Here is a 15938-nt window from a genome sequence, read left to right as displayed (position 1 = left end):
GCCGTGCCATCACCCCTGCTGGAGCACATCCAGAGAGATAATGACAGAGCTCACGGACCCCGACATTAACACTGAGAGGGAGACAGTAAACAGCCACCGCACGCTCAGGCATGTTTATCCATGAAGTGGAGGATGTGTCACTGGGAATTACCTCTCATAGTTTGTGGATATTGAGCATTTAAGGCAGCGTAAATACTCATTTAATGATTTCTCTTTGTGCCCCGGTGATGTGGTTTGCAGCCGTGAAGAGAAAAGACAAACATGGGGAACTCTCTGCAGTGACTTTATTCTTTGTTGTGTTTTTCCTAAGAAACTGAATCCCTGTGCGTCAGGAATCTGGCCGGGTTTAAGCAGAGTGAAATCTGAGAGGTTTCTCTCTCAAAGAATGGGAATGCGCTGCCAGATAGCCGTATAGTGATGGACCACAGGAGGGACTGAATGTATGATGTCGTGACGGAGGCCTTGGGGACTCGGACAGTCTGATTAGATGTATTCTAATGGATAGAGGATCCAGAGACACTAACCTCAGTGACCGGATTACAGCATCATGCAGAAATCACCTCGGGAACAGTGTGATATCATCTGGTGTTTGTTATCCAGGCGGGAGGAAGACTTTGGCATGTCTCGGCAGCACAGAGGAAGAGATGGAAAATGAGCACAGAGATGAGCTCAGGTTTTGATTTGAGAAAGCTCTGTTGTGTGTTCTTTGGCAAACGCAACACAACCAAAAGAGTTTTGACCAGTTCAGTTCCAACTTCATGTGGTTTATATTATATTTTTAGCTTAGCTGTTTTAATGCAAGTAATCTCTTTCTTATTTTGGGAAATATTTGGAAAGTGAGATATTCAGATGGCTATAAATCTCATGTCTGTGTGTTCAGTGCAGATCTGGGGTCAGCCTTGCTTAACATGAAGAGAGCTAGCAGGGAAATCGCTTGTAATTCAATGGGCCCTATTGTGCTTTTTTGGTTCTCCCTTTCCTGTAGAGTGTTATAGAGTTTTTTGTGCATGTCAATGGTCTGCAAAGCCAGAAACCTCCATGACATAGTGACATCACTGTGTAACACTTGTGCTTCTATTGGCCAGCGCTCTGATACATTGTACATGATACGCTAACGGGGGCGGCACATACATCCTTATACCTGACCCATCTCTAAGTGTCGACCAATCACAACAGAGCCGGTCAGCTAACTAATTAGAGCAGAGGGTGAAAAGAGGTGCTGCAGCACAGGCAGTATGAGACAAATTAAGCACTTTTTCAACACTAAAACATAGGGACATGTCACATAGACACAAAATAGTAATATGAATCTGTAAATGTCCTCTTTTTAAATGACTTAATGTAGGTACAAATCAGATTGTGCCATGAATATCCTTCTCTGGCTGGTCTCATTGAGTACAAATGGGTTGTCTTTTGAGACGTCTTCAAACTGGACTTTCTCTTCCTGTTGCTATACGCCCACACTGGAGTTTCCTCTTTCTTGTTTGGATGAAACTTGAACAGGAATCCAACTTCAGTGGTCGGGCTCAGTATTTAACACCGGTCATCTGCACAATCAGTTCTATTGAAATGTTTTTGTTGCTTTCATTTCCTAATAAAACCAGTCAGTTACTTATCTTTTGGCTTCTTTTCTGTGTGTTCCTGCAGGCCAGGCTGAGACCACGCTGAAGGAGTTCAGCCCGTACTACAGGAAGCAGTTCTCTGTGGCCCGTTTCTCTCAGGTTGAAGATGACCTGGAGCAGCGGAAGGAGAAAATCACGCAGCTCCTCAACCAGAAGGTATGTGTCACACTGGTTCCAGACATCTGAGTCGGAACTTACTAGAAATGGGTCGAATGAATCAGAGGTTTGGTTACGGGTTGGCAGCGTAATGCAGGAGTGAGAATATGTGCAGGTGTGACTAACATCTGAAATATTATCCAGCTTGAGACGGAGATGATTCACTTTAAATATGGTACAGGGACAGATTTAGGATATGGATACAACAAACAGCCAGAAGTACTCTTCTCAAACTCACTAATGAAAGGGCTGATTGATAAACAATCCATGATGACAAATAAGTAAAAGTAATCAAAGTTTATTGTTTTCCTGATTATCAAATCCAGCCTGACCCGATGTGTTTTCTCCTGCTTTAAATTGTTTAAATTGTCTCATCGACCCTAGAAGAGCACCAACCTCCACCAAGGCTGTTTCCAGGAATAACTTGTGTATCAGCTTCGGGATTTAGATCTGCTGCAACATGAAATGGGTTCTTCTCTTGTTCATGACACACACCTAAATCAAATGTCAAGAAAATCAGGCCAGTAGTGTTGTTGTAATCCTCCAACGTACACACATTTACAATTTAAATTATTTTCATTTACAAATGGACCGTAACTTTGACGGAAGGTGAAAATATAGAGATACTCATCAGAGTATGATTATCAGTTCCCCAAAAATGTTAATCTTAGTTGATGTCATAGTTTCAAAATTGATAGTCATTAATTCAAGAGGCGTCTGTAGATCAGGGGTTAAATGGGCTTCTACCAATAAGAGAGTCAGTGGTTGAATCCCCACCCAGAACAACATTTAACTCTGTGCCACATTTTTAGCTGTGTGTCAATTGTATGTGTTGTGCCGACCAGGAGGCTACTGAGGAGGGCGAGGTGCTATACGAAGAGGCGGTCCTTTTCTTTGACCAAACCAGGAAGTGGAAGGAGAGGTACGTGGTGGTGAGAGCCAACTACTGCCTGGAGTGTCACGACAGCCTGGAGGTGAGCAGGACAGCCACCAAGTCAAATGAACAGAGTCTACAGTACAAAAGGACAATTCAATCTCCATACCAATTGTTGCCCTCTAATCATACTTTTTTCTTTCCTCTTCCATCAGACTTTTTTAAAAGGGATGCCTCCACGCCAGAAAATGCTGCCTACAGGGGGCAGTGTTCTGACCACAGAGGAGAAGTACATGGCCATGGTGGACAAGTTCTTCACTGATGACACCAGTGAGTAAAAGCCTTATAGAGTGGTGAAGTCACGCCCATCTACTTCTGGTCCATGGGACCTTATTTCGGAAAAATTATGCATTGAAGTCAATGGAGAGAGAAAACTTATCTTTCGATCCCGTTTGAATTGTGCCATGAATTACACATATGATGTTTGTCAATCTTAAAAAATCATTTCCATGTCAAAAAAGTCACAGTTTGTCGTAAAACTGTTGAAATATAAGACTATGAACAGGGCTGCACATAACTGGTGCGCAGAGCACCGGGTCATTTGAAAAAAGGCGCATTTGCGTACCAAAATTGGGAGAGGGAGAGAGAGAAGGGAGAAGAGAGAAGAGAAAAGAGAGGAGAGAAAGATATTTGCGAGTTGCATATGAACTCAGGGTCGGCCCGTAGCACTGACGTTATAGATGTTCGCCTAGGGCGCCAGATCTGGGGAGGCGCTGCGCTGGCAGTTCTGGGAGGGAAAAAAACATTTTTGACCGTTGGTGCTCATCCTAACTTTCGGCCTTGATGTAACAACATTCATAATTAAGTAAATGTAACACCCTTTTTACCCCGGTTACAAGTTTCATTTGCCCTGTACGATGGGCGCTGTAAGTGATGAAAATGGGGGATGTTGGCTTATCTGGCGCCCGCAGCTCATAGCCAAAATGCGAGTGAGCGAGGGAGAGAGAGAAGGGCGCACCGCCCGGTGTTGTTATTAGAATCTGGTGCTAGCTGCTCTAACGGTACGTCCACACAGCAGCTTCAGAAGAATCTTCCACCGCTTCCAACGCTTCTCTGCCCATTGACTTTGAATGGGGATGACGTCACTTTGCCTCGCTTTTCGCCGAACTGCATTGTGGGGGAGCGAAGCGAAGGATGTCCAGGATTTCCAGGATTCCAAAGTTGAGCAATGTTCAACTTTTGAAGCTGAGCTGGAAGCGCCAGCCAATCAAACACGTTTATGCAAATCTGACAGTAGAAGCGCTAGCCAATCAAACCGCGTGTAAGCCATAGATGTATAATAAGAACTGGATACAGCGTGGGAGGCGGGGCCTCATTCATTCCTATGAGACTTGCTCAATGGCGCATGATGACAAAATGGCCCAACTTTTGAGAGAGCGAAACGTCACAGATTACCCGGCATGCCTGAGAAGTACCCGTATGTGCACTCATAGAGCATGCGCAACTTTAACCACGCCGCCCAAAAGGCTCGTTCACATTAAGCACGTGAATTTGCGTACACGTAACAACACCGCGCGTTTATGACAGCATGGTACTGGATTTATATAAACGAGGCGGCAGCTAGCGGCTAGCTAGTAAATTATGCTAAATTACACATAAATCGTTATGTACTTTTATATTACGCTGACATCAGGATCTAGTGATATCCAAGCAACAGAGCTTCATTTAGCATGATACTTGTGTGGGTTGTACATGAAACCACTTGGTAATATATACAAATGTATATGTTGAAGCCTGTTATGATCAATTGTGAGTTAACATTTTATCTATAAAGTAAAGCTGATGATGGATTACTGTGGTGGAGTTAAAATAACAATAGCCCATTTCTTTTTGAAATGTGATGGAGTAAAAGGATAGTAACTGTGATTATTCATGTTAAGTAGCCCACAAGTAACTAAAACAATTGCAAGTGCAATAAGAAGCTACAGGAACGTTAATCTACGTTGGTAATATTAACTTTATTTAATACAACATTTACGGTACAAGATTTACATCATACAGCCCATGTAGTATAATATTTTACAAATGATGAATTACAGCAAACATGTGCAATATATCCATTATTACAGCTCCGTGGGCTGGCAGTAAGGCGATATGGTCCGTTGTTATTGTGCATCCATGGATAAAGAGAAACTCATGTAGTACTGAACAACACGTAACATGAACGTGCCGGGCTGCGCGGTCTCGTGAAGATGGGTCTGGCTGCAGACCGCAGCAAGGAGGCGTTTCCTATAGGGGCGTTTCCTATAGGGGCGTTTCCTAACTTTTTTTATCCAATAGCAACTTAAAGGATTCCAGCTGCTTTTATAAATCCTCGCAGAAGAAGTCATTGTTCTAGTGATGGGAATTCCGGCTCTTCTTGCTGAGCCGGATCATTTGGCTCACCAAGAAGAGCCGGCTCTTTCGGCTCCCAAAGGGCTCTTCAGTTTACCACATATTATACCTTTTAATTAAATCAAATGTAGTAACAAATGTGTACACATATATCACTTAAATTATTCAAGACATCCTTTGTACTAAAGTATTAAAAAGTAAAAATTACATGTTTAATATAAATTATTTGCTGTGGCCAATTGTTTTCATTGCATTTACAGACCCGTGTAACTCTCTGATACCACCCAATGAATGCATTGACTTGCTTGTAGAACCACGCTACACAAAACAAATGGCAACACCTACAAAAACTATTTAAAAAAAGGGGCTACTCTATCAACCTATATAAAGTATATAAATATAGTTTTTCTCCCTGCAGGAGAGGGGAGCGTGCTTTGAGATCAACTGCTAGGCTGCAGCGGGGAGAAGAGGGGGACAAAAAGAGATCTCCGTCCTCCGTGTTTTATTCTTATAGAAGTAAGAAGAGAAGTAATGGGTCAGAAACCCTCCTTTTTACGCAGCGGTCCAGACATAGACATCATAGCTACGGCGACATATATTCAGTTGCCAGTTACTTTTGGCATTAGGGCAGGGATATTTTTCAAGGTTTGACATAATGAATTGTGCTACTTTTAAAGCAAGCAACGATGTTTTCAAATCTGTAATCAAAAAGCTCCTCAAAAACACTATAGAAGCAGTTCCTGCCGTTGTTACGTTAGTTCAAACAGTAACAACGGACTACTTTTCTTAGCGGATGCATGTCAATTTAAATCAATACATAAAACTATTTTTTAAATCAATACAATCTTTTTCTAAATCCATAAAAGCATTTCAATTATTATTGGGAGTCATGTCGTTACTTTGTTGAGAATGTGGCCATGTGTAATAAGCGGGATAATGTCCACATTGCACATTGCATAATGTGCCTTCATGCCGGTCTAGATCCCTCCGCAAAAACAAAACAAAAAACGGCTCGTTCGCGGGCGAGAGCCGGCTCCTATAGGAAACGCCCCTATAGGAAACGCCTCTATAGGAAACGCCTCCTTGCTGCGGTCTGCAGCCAGACTCTATTGGTCTCGTGGGTTAGATGCGCGTTCATAATGTCGAGGGAAATAACTCTCAGAATAACGTTATTAGCACATTTTTACAACTTGAGGAACGAATGTTTTTAATAAGGGCTATACACACGTTCATACTGGGTAGTTTATTTAGTTTAAAAAAAATTATCCAACGAGTTACAGACCACTCTTTCCCAATGTAAGTCAATGGGAAAAAGTGTTTCCGGGCCCAGCAACCTAAAGGAAGTGTAGTACCGCCGTTTGACCAGCACGAATATTCTCATCAGACTCCGGCGCACTTCCTGGGGGCTTGGGAGTTGCTGTTGTCACTGTCACTACCCGATCCGTCCCCCTGCCCGATCGGTACTGCGCATGTGCGAGATGGTCCGCCATATTGGACAACTCCGGACGGCAACCCAAGATGGACACTTGACACAGTGGCTTTTAGCAAAGCTCAAAAAGGAAACTCGAGAGATATGAGTTATTGTTGTTACAACGTGACTTCACTATTATTTAACAACTCTTTTTATTGGGTTCTTTTATTTGGGGTTAAGTACATTGTCAGAATAAGTGAGGAATGAATTTAACTTCTGTTATACAGCAGTTAAATTCATTTCCTCATATTCCAAACGAGAAATTACGGTAGCAAATCACCCGGTTCTTTACGACCAGAACTATTAACGGGATACAAACCGGAGGAACCAGGCATGGAGGGAGGTGGCAGAGACAGTGGGTGAAACTGGTAGGTTTTCGCCTGTTTGGGGAGTTTATATATATATATATATATATACAATATATATTTATTGCTCGCATAAAATCCCTGTTTTTTTTTTGCTTTGTATGTCGGGGGCGGGAGATTCATGTGATTGGTTGTTGGTCGCATTGCTCGCAAAAAATCCCCAAGCTGTCAGACACGCCCAGCTCCAAGATTTTCAAGATTTTTGAAAAGCTGCTGTGTGGACGTACCATAACGGATATAAGAAGAAGATGTGTCTACAATAATGTGGAGGGAGAGTCCTCTCCAGTCAGACTGAGAGGCTGATGTTCTTATATGATTCTGTTTTCTTCAAGGTTGTGTCTTCCTGGTCGAATGTACTTATTGTAAGTCGCTTTGGATAAAAGCGTCAGCTAAATGCAATGTAATGTAAAAATGTAATGATAACTACAGACCCTTTCGACCCAAAACCAGCTGTTGACTTGTGGATGCAAGCAGCTAATCCAGACTCAACCAGAGAGAAAGTAGTAGGCCTACATCATCAGCTACCATGTCTGACAGAGAGGAAGGCAGTGAGGAGAACAGTGAGGAGAACAGTCAGGAGGGTAGTGATGACAGTTTGTAGGATTGCTTGTCGTGCTAATGTTGTCTTGTGTTCACCTCTGCATGTGTGTTCTGTGTTCACCTCTGCATGTGTGTTCTGTGTTCACCTCTGCATGTGTGTTCTGTGTTCACCTCTGCATGTGTGTTCTGTGTTCACCTCTGCATGTGTGTTCAGTGCCGTGGGTCTGGCAAATAAAGTCAAGACCCCCTCAAAAGTTAAGGTTTATTTCAATTTAAGGATGAGCACCAAGCAACATCTCCAGGTGCTTCTTTGAGAACCAGGGCAAAAAAGTTATGTGCACCCCTGACTATGAAAAATACGCAACTAGAAAGACTACATAATCCCAGAGTCGCTTAAGTGATGTCATAACTGTTTTCCACCACTCCACTAATGCCCCTTTCACACCAACGCGTTTTCAGCTCCGGCTCGGAGCTGGAGCCTGAAAATTACCGTTTTTTCCTGTTCACACCGCAGCGGCGCCGCCTCTTAACTCCGGAATCCGGTTCACTTCCAGCTCCAAAAAATTGTCAGTCTAACGACCCCTACACACGGCGGCGTGCGTTGCCGCTTCAACGCTTCTGCCCATTCACTTTGAATGGGGTGACGTCACGATTCGCCGAACTGCATTGTGGGAGCAAAGCGTAGCTTCTCTCGCGGTGCTCGCTGCAAAAGTAGAGCAATGTTCTACTTTTGCCGCCTCAGCCATTCAAATCCCGCGTATGCAAATCTGACAGTACAAGCACTAGCCAATCAAACCGCGTGTATGTTGGGAGAGCCAGACCGCAGTTATTTCCCATATGTCAAAAAATGGAGGAGAAAATTATCGTGGCGGTAGGGAATCACCCGGTACTCTATGACCAGTCCCTCTTTACATACAGGGATACAAACCGGAGGAGCCAGGCATGGGGGGACGTGGCAGAGACAGTGGGTGAAACTGGTAGGTTTTCGCTTGTTTGGGGAGTTTATATCCAGTGTACTTCGTTTGAATGGACAGCTAGCAAGCATAGACAGCATATTTAGCCAGCATGGATGTAGCATGAATGCTTTACTTTGTATGTCCGGGGCGGGACATTCATGTGATTGCTCGCGTTGCTCGCGTTGACTCCCCAAGCTCAAGACACGCCCACCGCCAAGCGGCAACGCACACCGCCGTGTGTATGGGCTGTAAGAGGCAAGAGCTTCGGAGCTAAGAGGTGGCGTCTCTTACGTCGAGGCGTGCAGGAAACTAAACCCACCTCCCCTGAATATGGGTCGACTGTCATGCCTGCCTACAAGCAGTAGTGCTTATAAACACACTTTATAAAGTCAGTTAACACTAACCAGGCTTCGTGTGATTCTGTTTATTTGTACCTTACTTTGACCATCCGTTCACTGTTACGGAGCGTCCACACAGCAGCGTGCGTTGACGCTTGGAGGTGGGCGTATCTGAAGCTTGGGGATTTTTTGCGATCAACGCGACCAACAACCAATCACATGAATCTCCCGCCCCCGACATACAAAGCAATAGCAATGTTAAAACGAAGTAAACTGGATATAAAATCCCCAAACAGGCGAAAACCTACCAGTTTCACCCACTGTCTCCGCCACCTCCCTCCATGCCTCGCTCCTCCGGTTTGTATCCCGGTAGATGAACAGAGACTGATCATACAGCACCGGGTAATTCACTACCGCTATAATGAATTTTCCCTCAATTTTTTGGAATATGAGGAAATGACCTGCGTAGTCTCTCCCAGCATACGTACGCGGTTTGATTGGCTAGCGCTTGTACTGGCAGATTTGCATAAACAGGATTTCATTGGCTGACGCCTCAGTCGAGGCGTCAAAAGTTGAACATTGCTCAACTTTTGAAGCCAGCAACGCTCCACGTCGCTTCCCAAAATGCAGTTCGGTTAAAAGTGACGTCACCCCATTCAAAGTGAATGGGCAGAAGCGTTGGAAGCTTCAACGCACGCCGCTGTGTGGACAGGCCGTTATTGATCATTGTGGAGAGAGGCAGACGTTTTGTTTTTTATTATAGCAGCTATCGGATGGAATCAATACATGGACAATACATCCGACTATCACAAGTAGAATCATAATAAGAATACGCCGGTAAAATGTGCCTGTAGAAAACGGTTTATGCCACAATAGGATAGCAATAGCAAGTAGTCAGTTTAGCTTCGGTTGCTATGCTAACATCACCCATTTTATACCAGAGAGACTTTCATAACAGCGTTGTGATGCCAAACAGCGTCAATTCAGACTGACACACATTCACTGGGGATATGTATCAGCTGCTTGTGTGAGTTGGACAGTGAATACTTTAGAGCGGCTGCTGCAGTGTGAGCTAACCGGGAGCTAACGGGAGAATAAACTCCCGTGGAAGAGCAGCCAACACTGCAGCGGTCGGTAAATGCCCAGAAACACATTAATAAACTATGAACCACGGCACTCTGGAGAAAAGCATAAGGTTGGAGAAGTCGTTATTTAATTTAATCTGTCTTCATGTGATTAAAAGCAACGCGATCATCGACCCGACGCAGTTGTTGTGAGCGCCGTAACGCAGTTGGGGAGCAAATCAGCGATGTAAACGGTGACGTCATGACGCAGCAGCGGCAGCACCAGTCGGGCTCTGGGCGGTGTGAACAGAGCCGGAGCAGAAAAGGGAAACCGGAGCTGGACCAGAAAAGCTCTAGCTCGGAGCTAGAAAGGGAAAAGCGCTGGTGTGAAAGCCGCATAAGAGATAGATTATATCTATATGGCGCTGATCTTAGCTATCTATATGGCGCTGGCTAAGATAAGATAATGTTATCTTGCTCGTTCTTTCACTTCCCGTCTGATGAAAGGACCAGGAGTGGCTGGATTAAGTTAGCTACCCAGCTAGTAGCTAGCACGTTAGTTAGCATTACAGCCTTGTCATTTGTATTCGCCTTAACATGAAGTAACATTAAGTAACCCAACATGTTAAACAGTAAGAGTAGTAGTCATATTTTGTGAACCCTTTTGAAGAGTACTGTCACCGGTGTGATCATTCTATAATACACCATTTAAGCCCGGGGGAGAAATGCTAACGGTACATTAGCATCTGCGATCTTTTCTACTTCACGCTATCTGCACAAATGGTTGACATTAAACATTAAAAAGATCAGGCAGTTCAGAGAGAATCAAAGGAAGGCAGGCAGCTTTGCATGACATTCTTCTGGACGTGTTTCATTGTGGTGATAGTGAGGAGTCAATCACTTTTTTGACAAGACAGTAGTGACGGCCATCTTGGTGACGTGTGTTGTTGTAAGAGTGTGCGAGACCAGAGATGTAGTTCATTAAGCGTTTCACACAAAAAAAATTTGCAAAATTATCTTTTAAATTGACAAACATCATATGTGTAATTCGTGGCACAATTCAAACGGGATTGAAAGATAATCTTTCTCTCTCCATTGACTTCAATGATACTTTTTCTGAAATAATGGTCCCATGGAGCTCCCCCAGAAGGGGAGGGACTTCACCTCTCTATAACTCTTATCATGTAATGGAACAAAAACTAAAAACAAAACAGAGCATTGGTTACTTGTTCACTAATTCAATACTTGTTATATTATTATGTTGTCTTTTCACTGTTACTGTTAGCATCAGCTATATAGCTATTTTTGAAATCATGCTACATAACGTGCTAATATGCTAAAGCTAGCCATTTCTCAAAAATAAATAGTTTTACCCTCATTCCTAATTATGTTTAAACAGTATTTCTGGAGAGTTCCACATAAAAGTTAGGCAACACTTAGAAAAATATGGATTTTTATTTTCCAAAATACTTTTACTTGTAATGGGAGTATTTTTAGTGTTTTTTCTCATTTTTAAGAAAAGCATCTGCATACTTCTTTCAGCACTGAAGACAGCATATATGATTAATGTCTACAAATAGAAAAATCTTCTCCATTTGTTCCTCTATCAGAATGTATGTGTGCAGTGGATATCACAGCCTTATTGCGCCTCTATTGTGTTTACAGACTTTAAAGTCTCAGCTCTCGATTATCTGTCCTGAAAATATCCCTGCAGATTTTTCAACACGGAGCAATTATCGAGGTCATTTCAGCCTCTGGTGTTTTGGAAACAGTCGTGTGTCTGTGCTGAGTACGCAGTAATCTGTGCAGAGGATGAGTTTATGACGTAATGATGACAATTTGGCTGTTTGCACACAAGCATGCTCTCATAAAAAGATGCTGGGTGTTTTGACCTGTGCGCTATGTTCACCTGTTTGTTATAGATTATGAAAAAGAAAGAATTCTATTTTTATTTTATTTACAGATGAACCTGCAGGATCATGTACTCTGTAACAAAATGCGGAACTCAAGCTTAAATAAGTTAAATTGTTATAAATATCATCCTTTAATGTTTCGAACATTTTCAAAATGCAAAGAATATACAAGCTATAATTAAGTTTAAATAGAAAATAATTCTGAAAATACATGTATTTTGTTTCTTTTTACAATCTCTAATCATCATTATCCATCAGTAAAATGTGAAATATCTTATCACACATCATTATCCATTCTATTAACACACAAAGAAGACATTATTACCCCTCTAGATAATACATTTCATGTTTAAATTGTAGGACTTGTTTCTTAAACAAAAGAGAAACCTGAAGTGTTCCCACTTAGATCTTGAACAACAAACTCCCACCCACGGGTGCTCAAAGCTTAAAGAAGTGCAGGTGGGAGCCAAGAAGGACTGAAGGAATGAAATAAGCATTGTTTAAGAAACACAAACACTTCAGAGCATGACTTAAATCATAATGACTGATAAGGCTATCCTTGAGAATGTCTGTTTATAGAGAATTGTATAATTGCCACCAGTATAAACATGAACTAAAAAGGCACACTTTGTAGTTTAACTCATTGTTAGCCTTGTCCTCTTACAGCAATAAATAGCTGTTAAGTTTAAAGGGATATTTTATCCAAAAATCTAAAGATGTTTGATATATTTTTCCTCTTTACTGTGGAGCAATTTATCAATCAAGATTGTTTTGCAAGAGTGTTGAAAATGTCAGCTGCAAAGTAGCACTGTGTTGTGGTGCTCAAAGCCCCAAAAGGCTCATCTGGCTTAATGGTTCAGCCACTGAAGCTGTGAGAGTCTATAACATGAAATATGAGTCAGTCATGCATCTCTTTCCTCTCAGATATTCTGTTCCCGACACAAGTGCACACTCCCTGAAGCTTTAAAGAACATCCATGTGTTATGGGGTCATAAAGTTTAAACGTTTTGAACAGAGATTATTAGAGTAGAAGTAAATGAATAATCCACCCTACTTGTCTTCTTTATTTTAAACCCACACAGTAAAATATAATCTGCCCACCATAGAACCCATATACTAATACAGTGTAGAAATACTCTGTTACATATACAAGCTTGAAATAAACTTAAAGTACAAAAGGTACTCATTAGGGTTGTCGCGATGTACCAGTTAGTAGGGCTAATGTGATATTTAAAAAAAAAAGTATTGATTTATTTATTTATATAAATGTATAATATGATGGTGTTCTAGCTCTTTTATTACACTTATGGTTACATTGTGATTCCACCTACCTATAGTATTTAAGTATTTTTTTATAATTTGCATAATTACAACATTTACGATGCATTTTACTCAATAATTGTATATCTGTAACTGAAAGTAGCTGCCAAATACATGTACAGCCAAAACTTTTATATTTTGCTCTGATATATATATATTGGAGTAAAATCATAAAGCAGCATAACATTGAAATATTCATGGCCATGTATCTCAAAATTGTGCTTCAGTACTTAAATGTACTTTCCACCACTGGTAGCAGAAACGCCCACCTAGAAGATTGTGTTTAATATGAAGCAAATTCAGATAGAAATAAGGATGTGGTCATTCGAGATCATACTTGATAAAAAGTCAGTATGGACTAAACATTCAAACCAACCAACCCAACATTAAACCATTAATTTGTTTGAAATATCGTCTTTCCTTTTTATTTTGGTGCTCACCCTCAGCTGGGGCCTCATTTATAACGCCGTGCGTAGGATTCACGTGGGAAGGTTGCTTACGTAGTAGAAATCCAATAAATAGGTACAGAAATGTTCCGACATTTTCCGATTCACAAAACATTGTGTACCGGCGAGGAAAATGCGTACGGCATGTCCTACGCCGGTTTCCCTTTTATAAATCCCAATCAACTTGAAATGCGGTGCAGCTTTTTTGGGCTTCACGTAACGCCCATATTTGCCTATAAATAGTCAAAGAAACGCCCATTCATTCATTCATTTTGACTGACTTTATGAAGAAGATCGCAGGAAATGACGACAGAACAGCTAAAAAAGACATCTCACACCGTGTCAGATTTTGGTTCTTTTGGGGAGGTCGAGATAAATCATATTGTTTGGTGGATGCAGTTTAAACAACCTGATCTCACCAGAATGCGTGACTCCACCACGATTCCTTAACACCGCATTGTGTGATGGAGTCACGCATTCTGCTACATTTACATGTCGGCACCACGCAAAAAACCCCAATGTAAAGTGAATGAGGCTCTTTTGTGGTGGTGCACACACGCATTTCTACAACGTGCCGCAGTGAGCTTTTATTCTATAAAACGTTTTTAAAATCTACTTTATAGCTTGTAGTAACTCACGGGAGGCTTCTTTTATTTTATTTGTATTCATAATAATTTTTATTTTTCGTCAGAATGTATTATGGTGCATTAGTTACGAATTTTTGTTCTCAAAAAACAGTGCATTGTGTGTAATGCAACTGTGATTTTTATTAAATTAGTTAGTTTTTAAGGAAGGCCAGAGCTTCAGCTGTGTCAAATCGATTGTTCCCTTTAGTTAACGTTATTTAAAAGATAATTATCATGTCCCCTTTATTGTATTATGAGCGTCCATTGCCATTGGATAACGGATAATTTTACACCCGGAAGTAAGTATTCTCCTTACTGTCGATTGATTTTACAGTGATATCTGCACTATTCATCGACTAAAAAACACCAAATTATCCTTGTTAATTACACAACATTGATTGGTTTAAATTGTGTACAATGCTTTTGTATTTTTCCCCTTCGATTCGGAGAAACGAATATTTGTTCGGAGTTTTTGGATGGCAGAACACTACACTACTACTACTACTACACTACCCAGAATCCTCAGCTATCGTTTGGGACTACACCATGTGCTTAGCTTGACAAACCCCGTGATCGGTCCTCAAGCTCTGTGATTGGATGTTAGAGTGGCAGTGCGCGAAGTTTACACAGAGCTTCAAAAAGCACCTTGAAATGGAATGAAACCCATCGACGGCACACTATTCAAAACAGGAATCGAACGTGTGCTATCCCCCCTTAGGTCGCAGGCTCCTCCAACAGTGCAACACAATAAAACAGATACACAGAAAAAAAATAGTGAAATAGTGCAATAAGAGTCTATATACAAGTGATTGGAATCTTTTTATTTGTATTTAACCTTTATTTAACCAGATAAAAGCATTGAGATACAATCTCATTTTCAATGCTGACCTGGCCAAGAAGGCAGCAACGTTACACAACACATAACACACACATATAAAAGAGAATATAACTAAGAAAACAAATGGCAAAAAAGCAGTCACTACATTGTGAATATGATATATTAGATAAATAATTTCTATGTAGCAGCCAGATGAAGGTTATGGATGTTGTTTCTAAGTTCAGGTGTTTAATAGTCTTATGGCCTGTGGGATGAAGCTGTCCCTGAGTCTGGTGGTTTTAGTCCGGATGCTGTGGTACCGCCTGCCAGACGGCAGCAGACAGAACAGTTTGTGGCTGGGGTGATGGGGGGTCTTTTGTAATCCTGAGGGCTTTCTTTAAGGTTAACCTGGTGTTTTTACTCCACTACATTTATTTTAGTTACTTTACAGATTTGGATTAATGATGTGAAATATAAACAACCCTTAAATCAGACTTTAGTTACACCTGAGTAAAATTCAGTGAAGGTGATTGTCAAGTGCCAACAATCAGGAGAGATATTTGATAGTTGGTGCTTGACTAAATATTTATCTGCAGATCCGTATAAAGCATATTCATTACTCGTTATTCTCTAATCGTTCATTAAAGACTGTATATAATTGATATTTTGCACATCCCTTTCAAGATTTCAAGATTTTCAAAGGTTTATTGACATATCACACAACTACGGTGTAGTTATGCAATGAATGCAAAACTTGGGTCACAGGTTCCTCAACAGTGCATTACAAGACCTCTATCAATATGTGTGTACCTCCACCATTACACTGTCGTATTCTGCAAATTTCTTATTCTATCTACATACATCTTATAAGAGTATAATACAATTATGTATAATATCGGTTAAAAGAAGTGCTTCAACATAGTTAACATTGCAGGAAAGTTGATTGTCAAGTTCCAAAACAAACCATGCAATATATTAGACGTTAAGTACTTTGTCAGGCTTAGTATGTATCTGTAGATAGATACCCCCAAAGCTT

General features: G+C 41.2%; 1 protein-coding gene across 1 annotated transcript in view; it reads left to right on the top strand.

The window, feature by feature from the left end:
• LOC117445927 (protein Niban 1-like) overlaps positions 1–15938 on the top strand; it is a 46690-nt gene that overhangs the window by 17051 nt on the left and 13701 nt on the right. Inside the window, exons 2-4 of the mRNA XM_034081870.1 lie at positions 1648–1778; positions 2624–2752; positions 2868–2982. Coding sequence (XP_033937761.1) covers positions 1648–1778; positions 2624–2752; positions 2868–2982 — 375 coding nt within the window. The remainder of the gene's footprint in view (positions 1–1647; positions 1779–2623; positions 2753–2867; positions 2983–15938) is intronic.

Source organism: Pseudochaenichthys georgianus, chromosome 4, assembly GCF_902827115.2.
Source record: "Pseudochaenichthys georgianus chromosome 4, fPseGeo1.2, whole genome shotgun sequence".
Classification (NCBI taxonomy): Eukaryota; Metazoa; Chordata; class Actinopteri; order Perciformes; family Channichthyidae; genus Pseudochaenichthys; species Pseudochaenichthys georgianus.
This window is presented reverse-complemented; position numbering and strand designations above follow the sequence as displayed.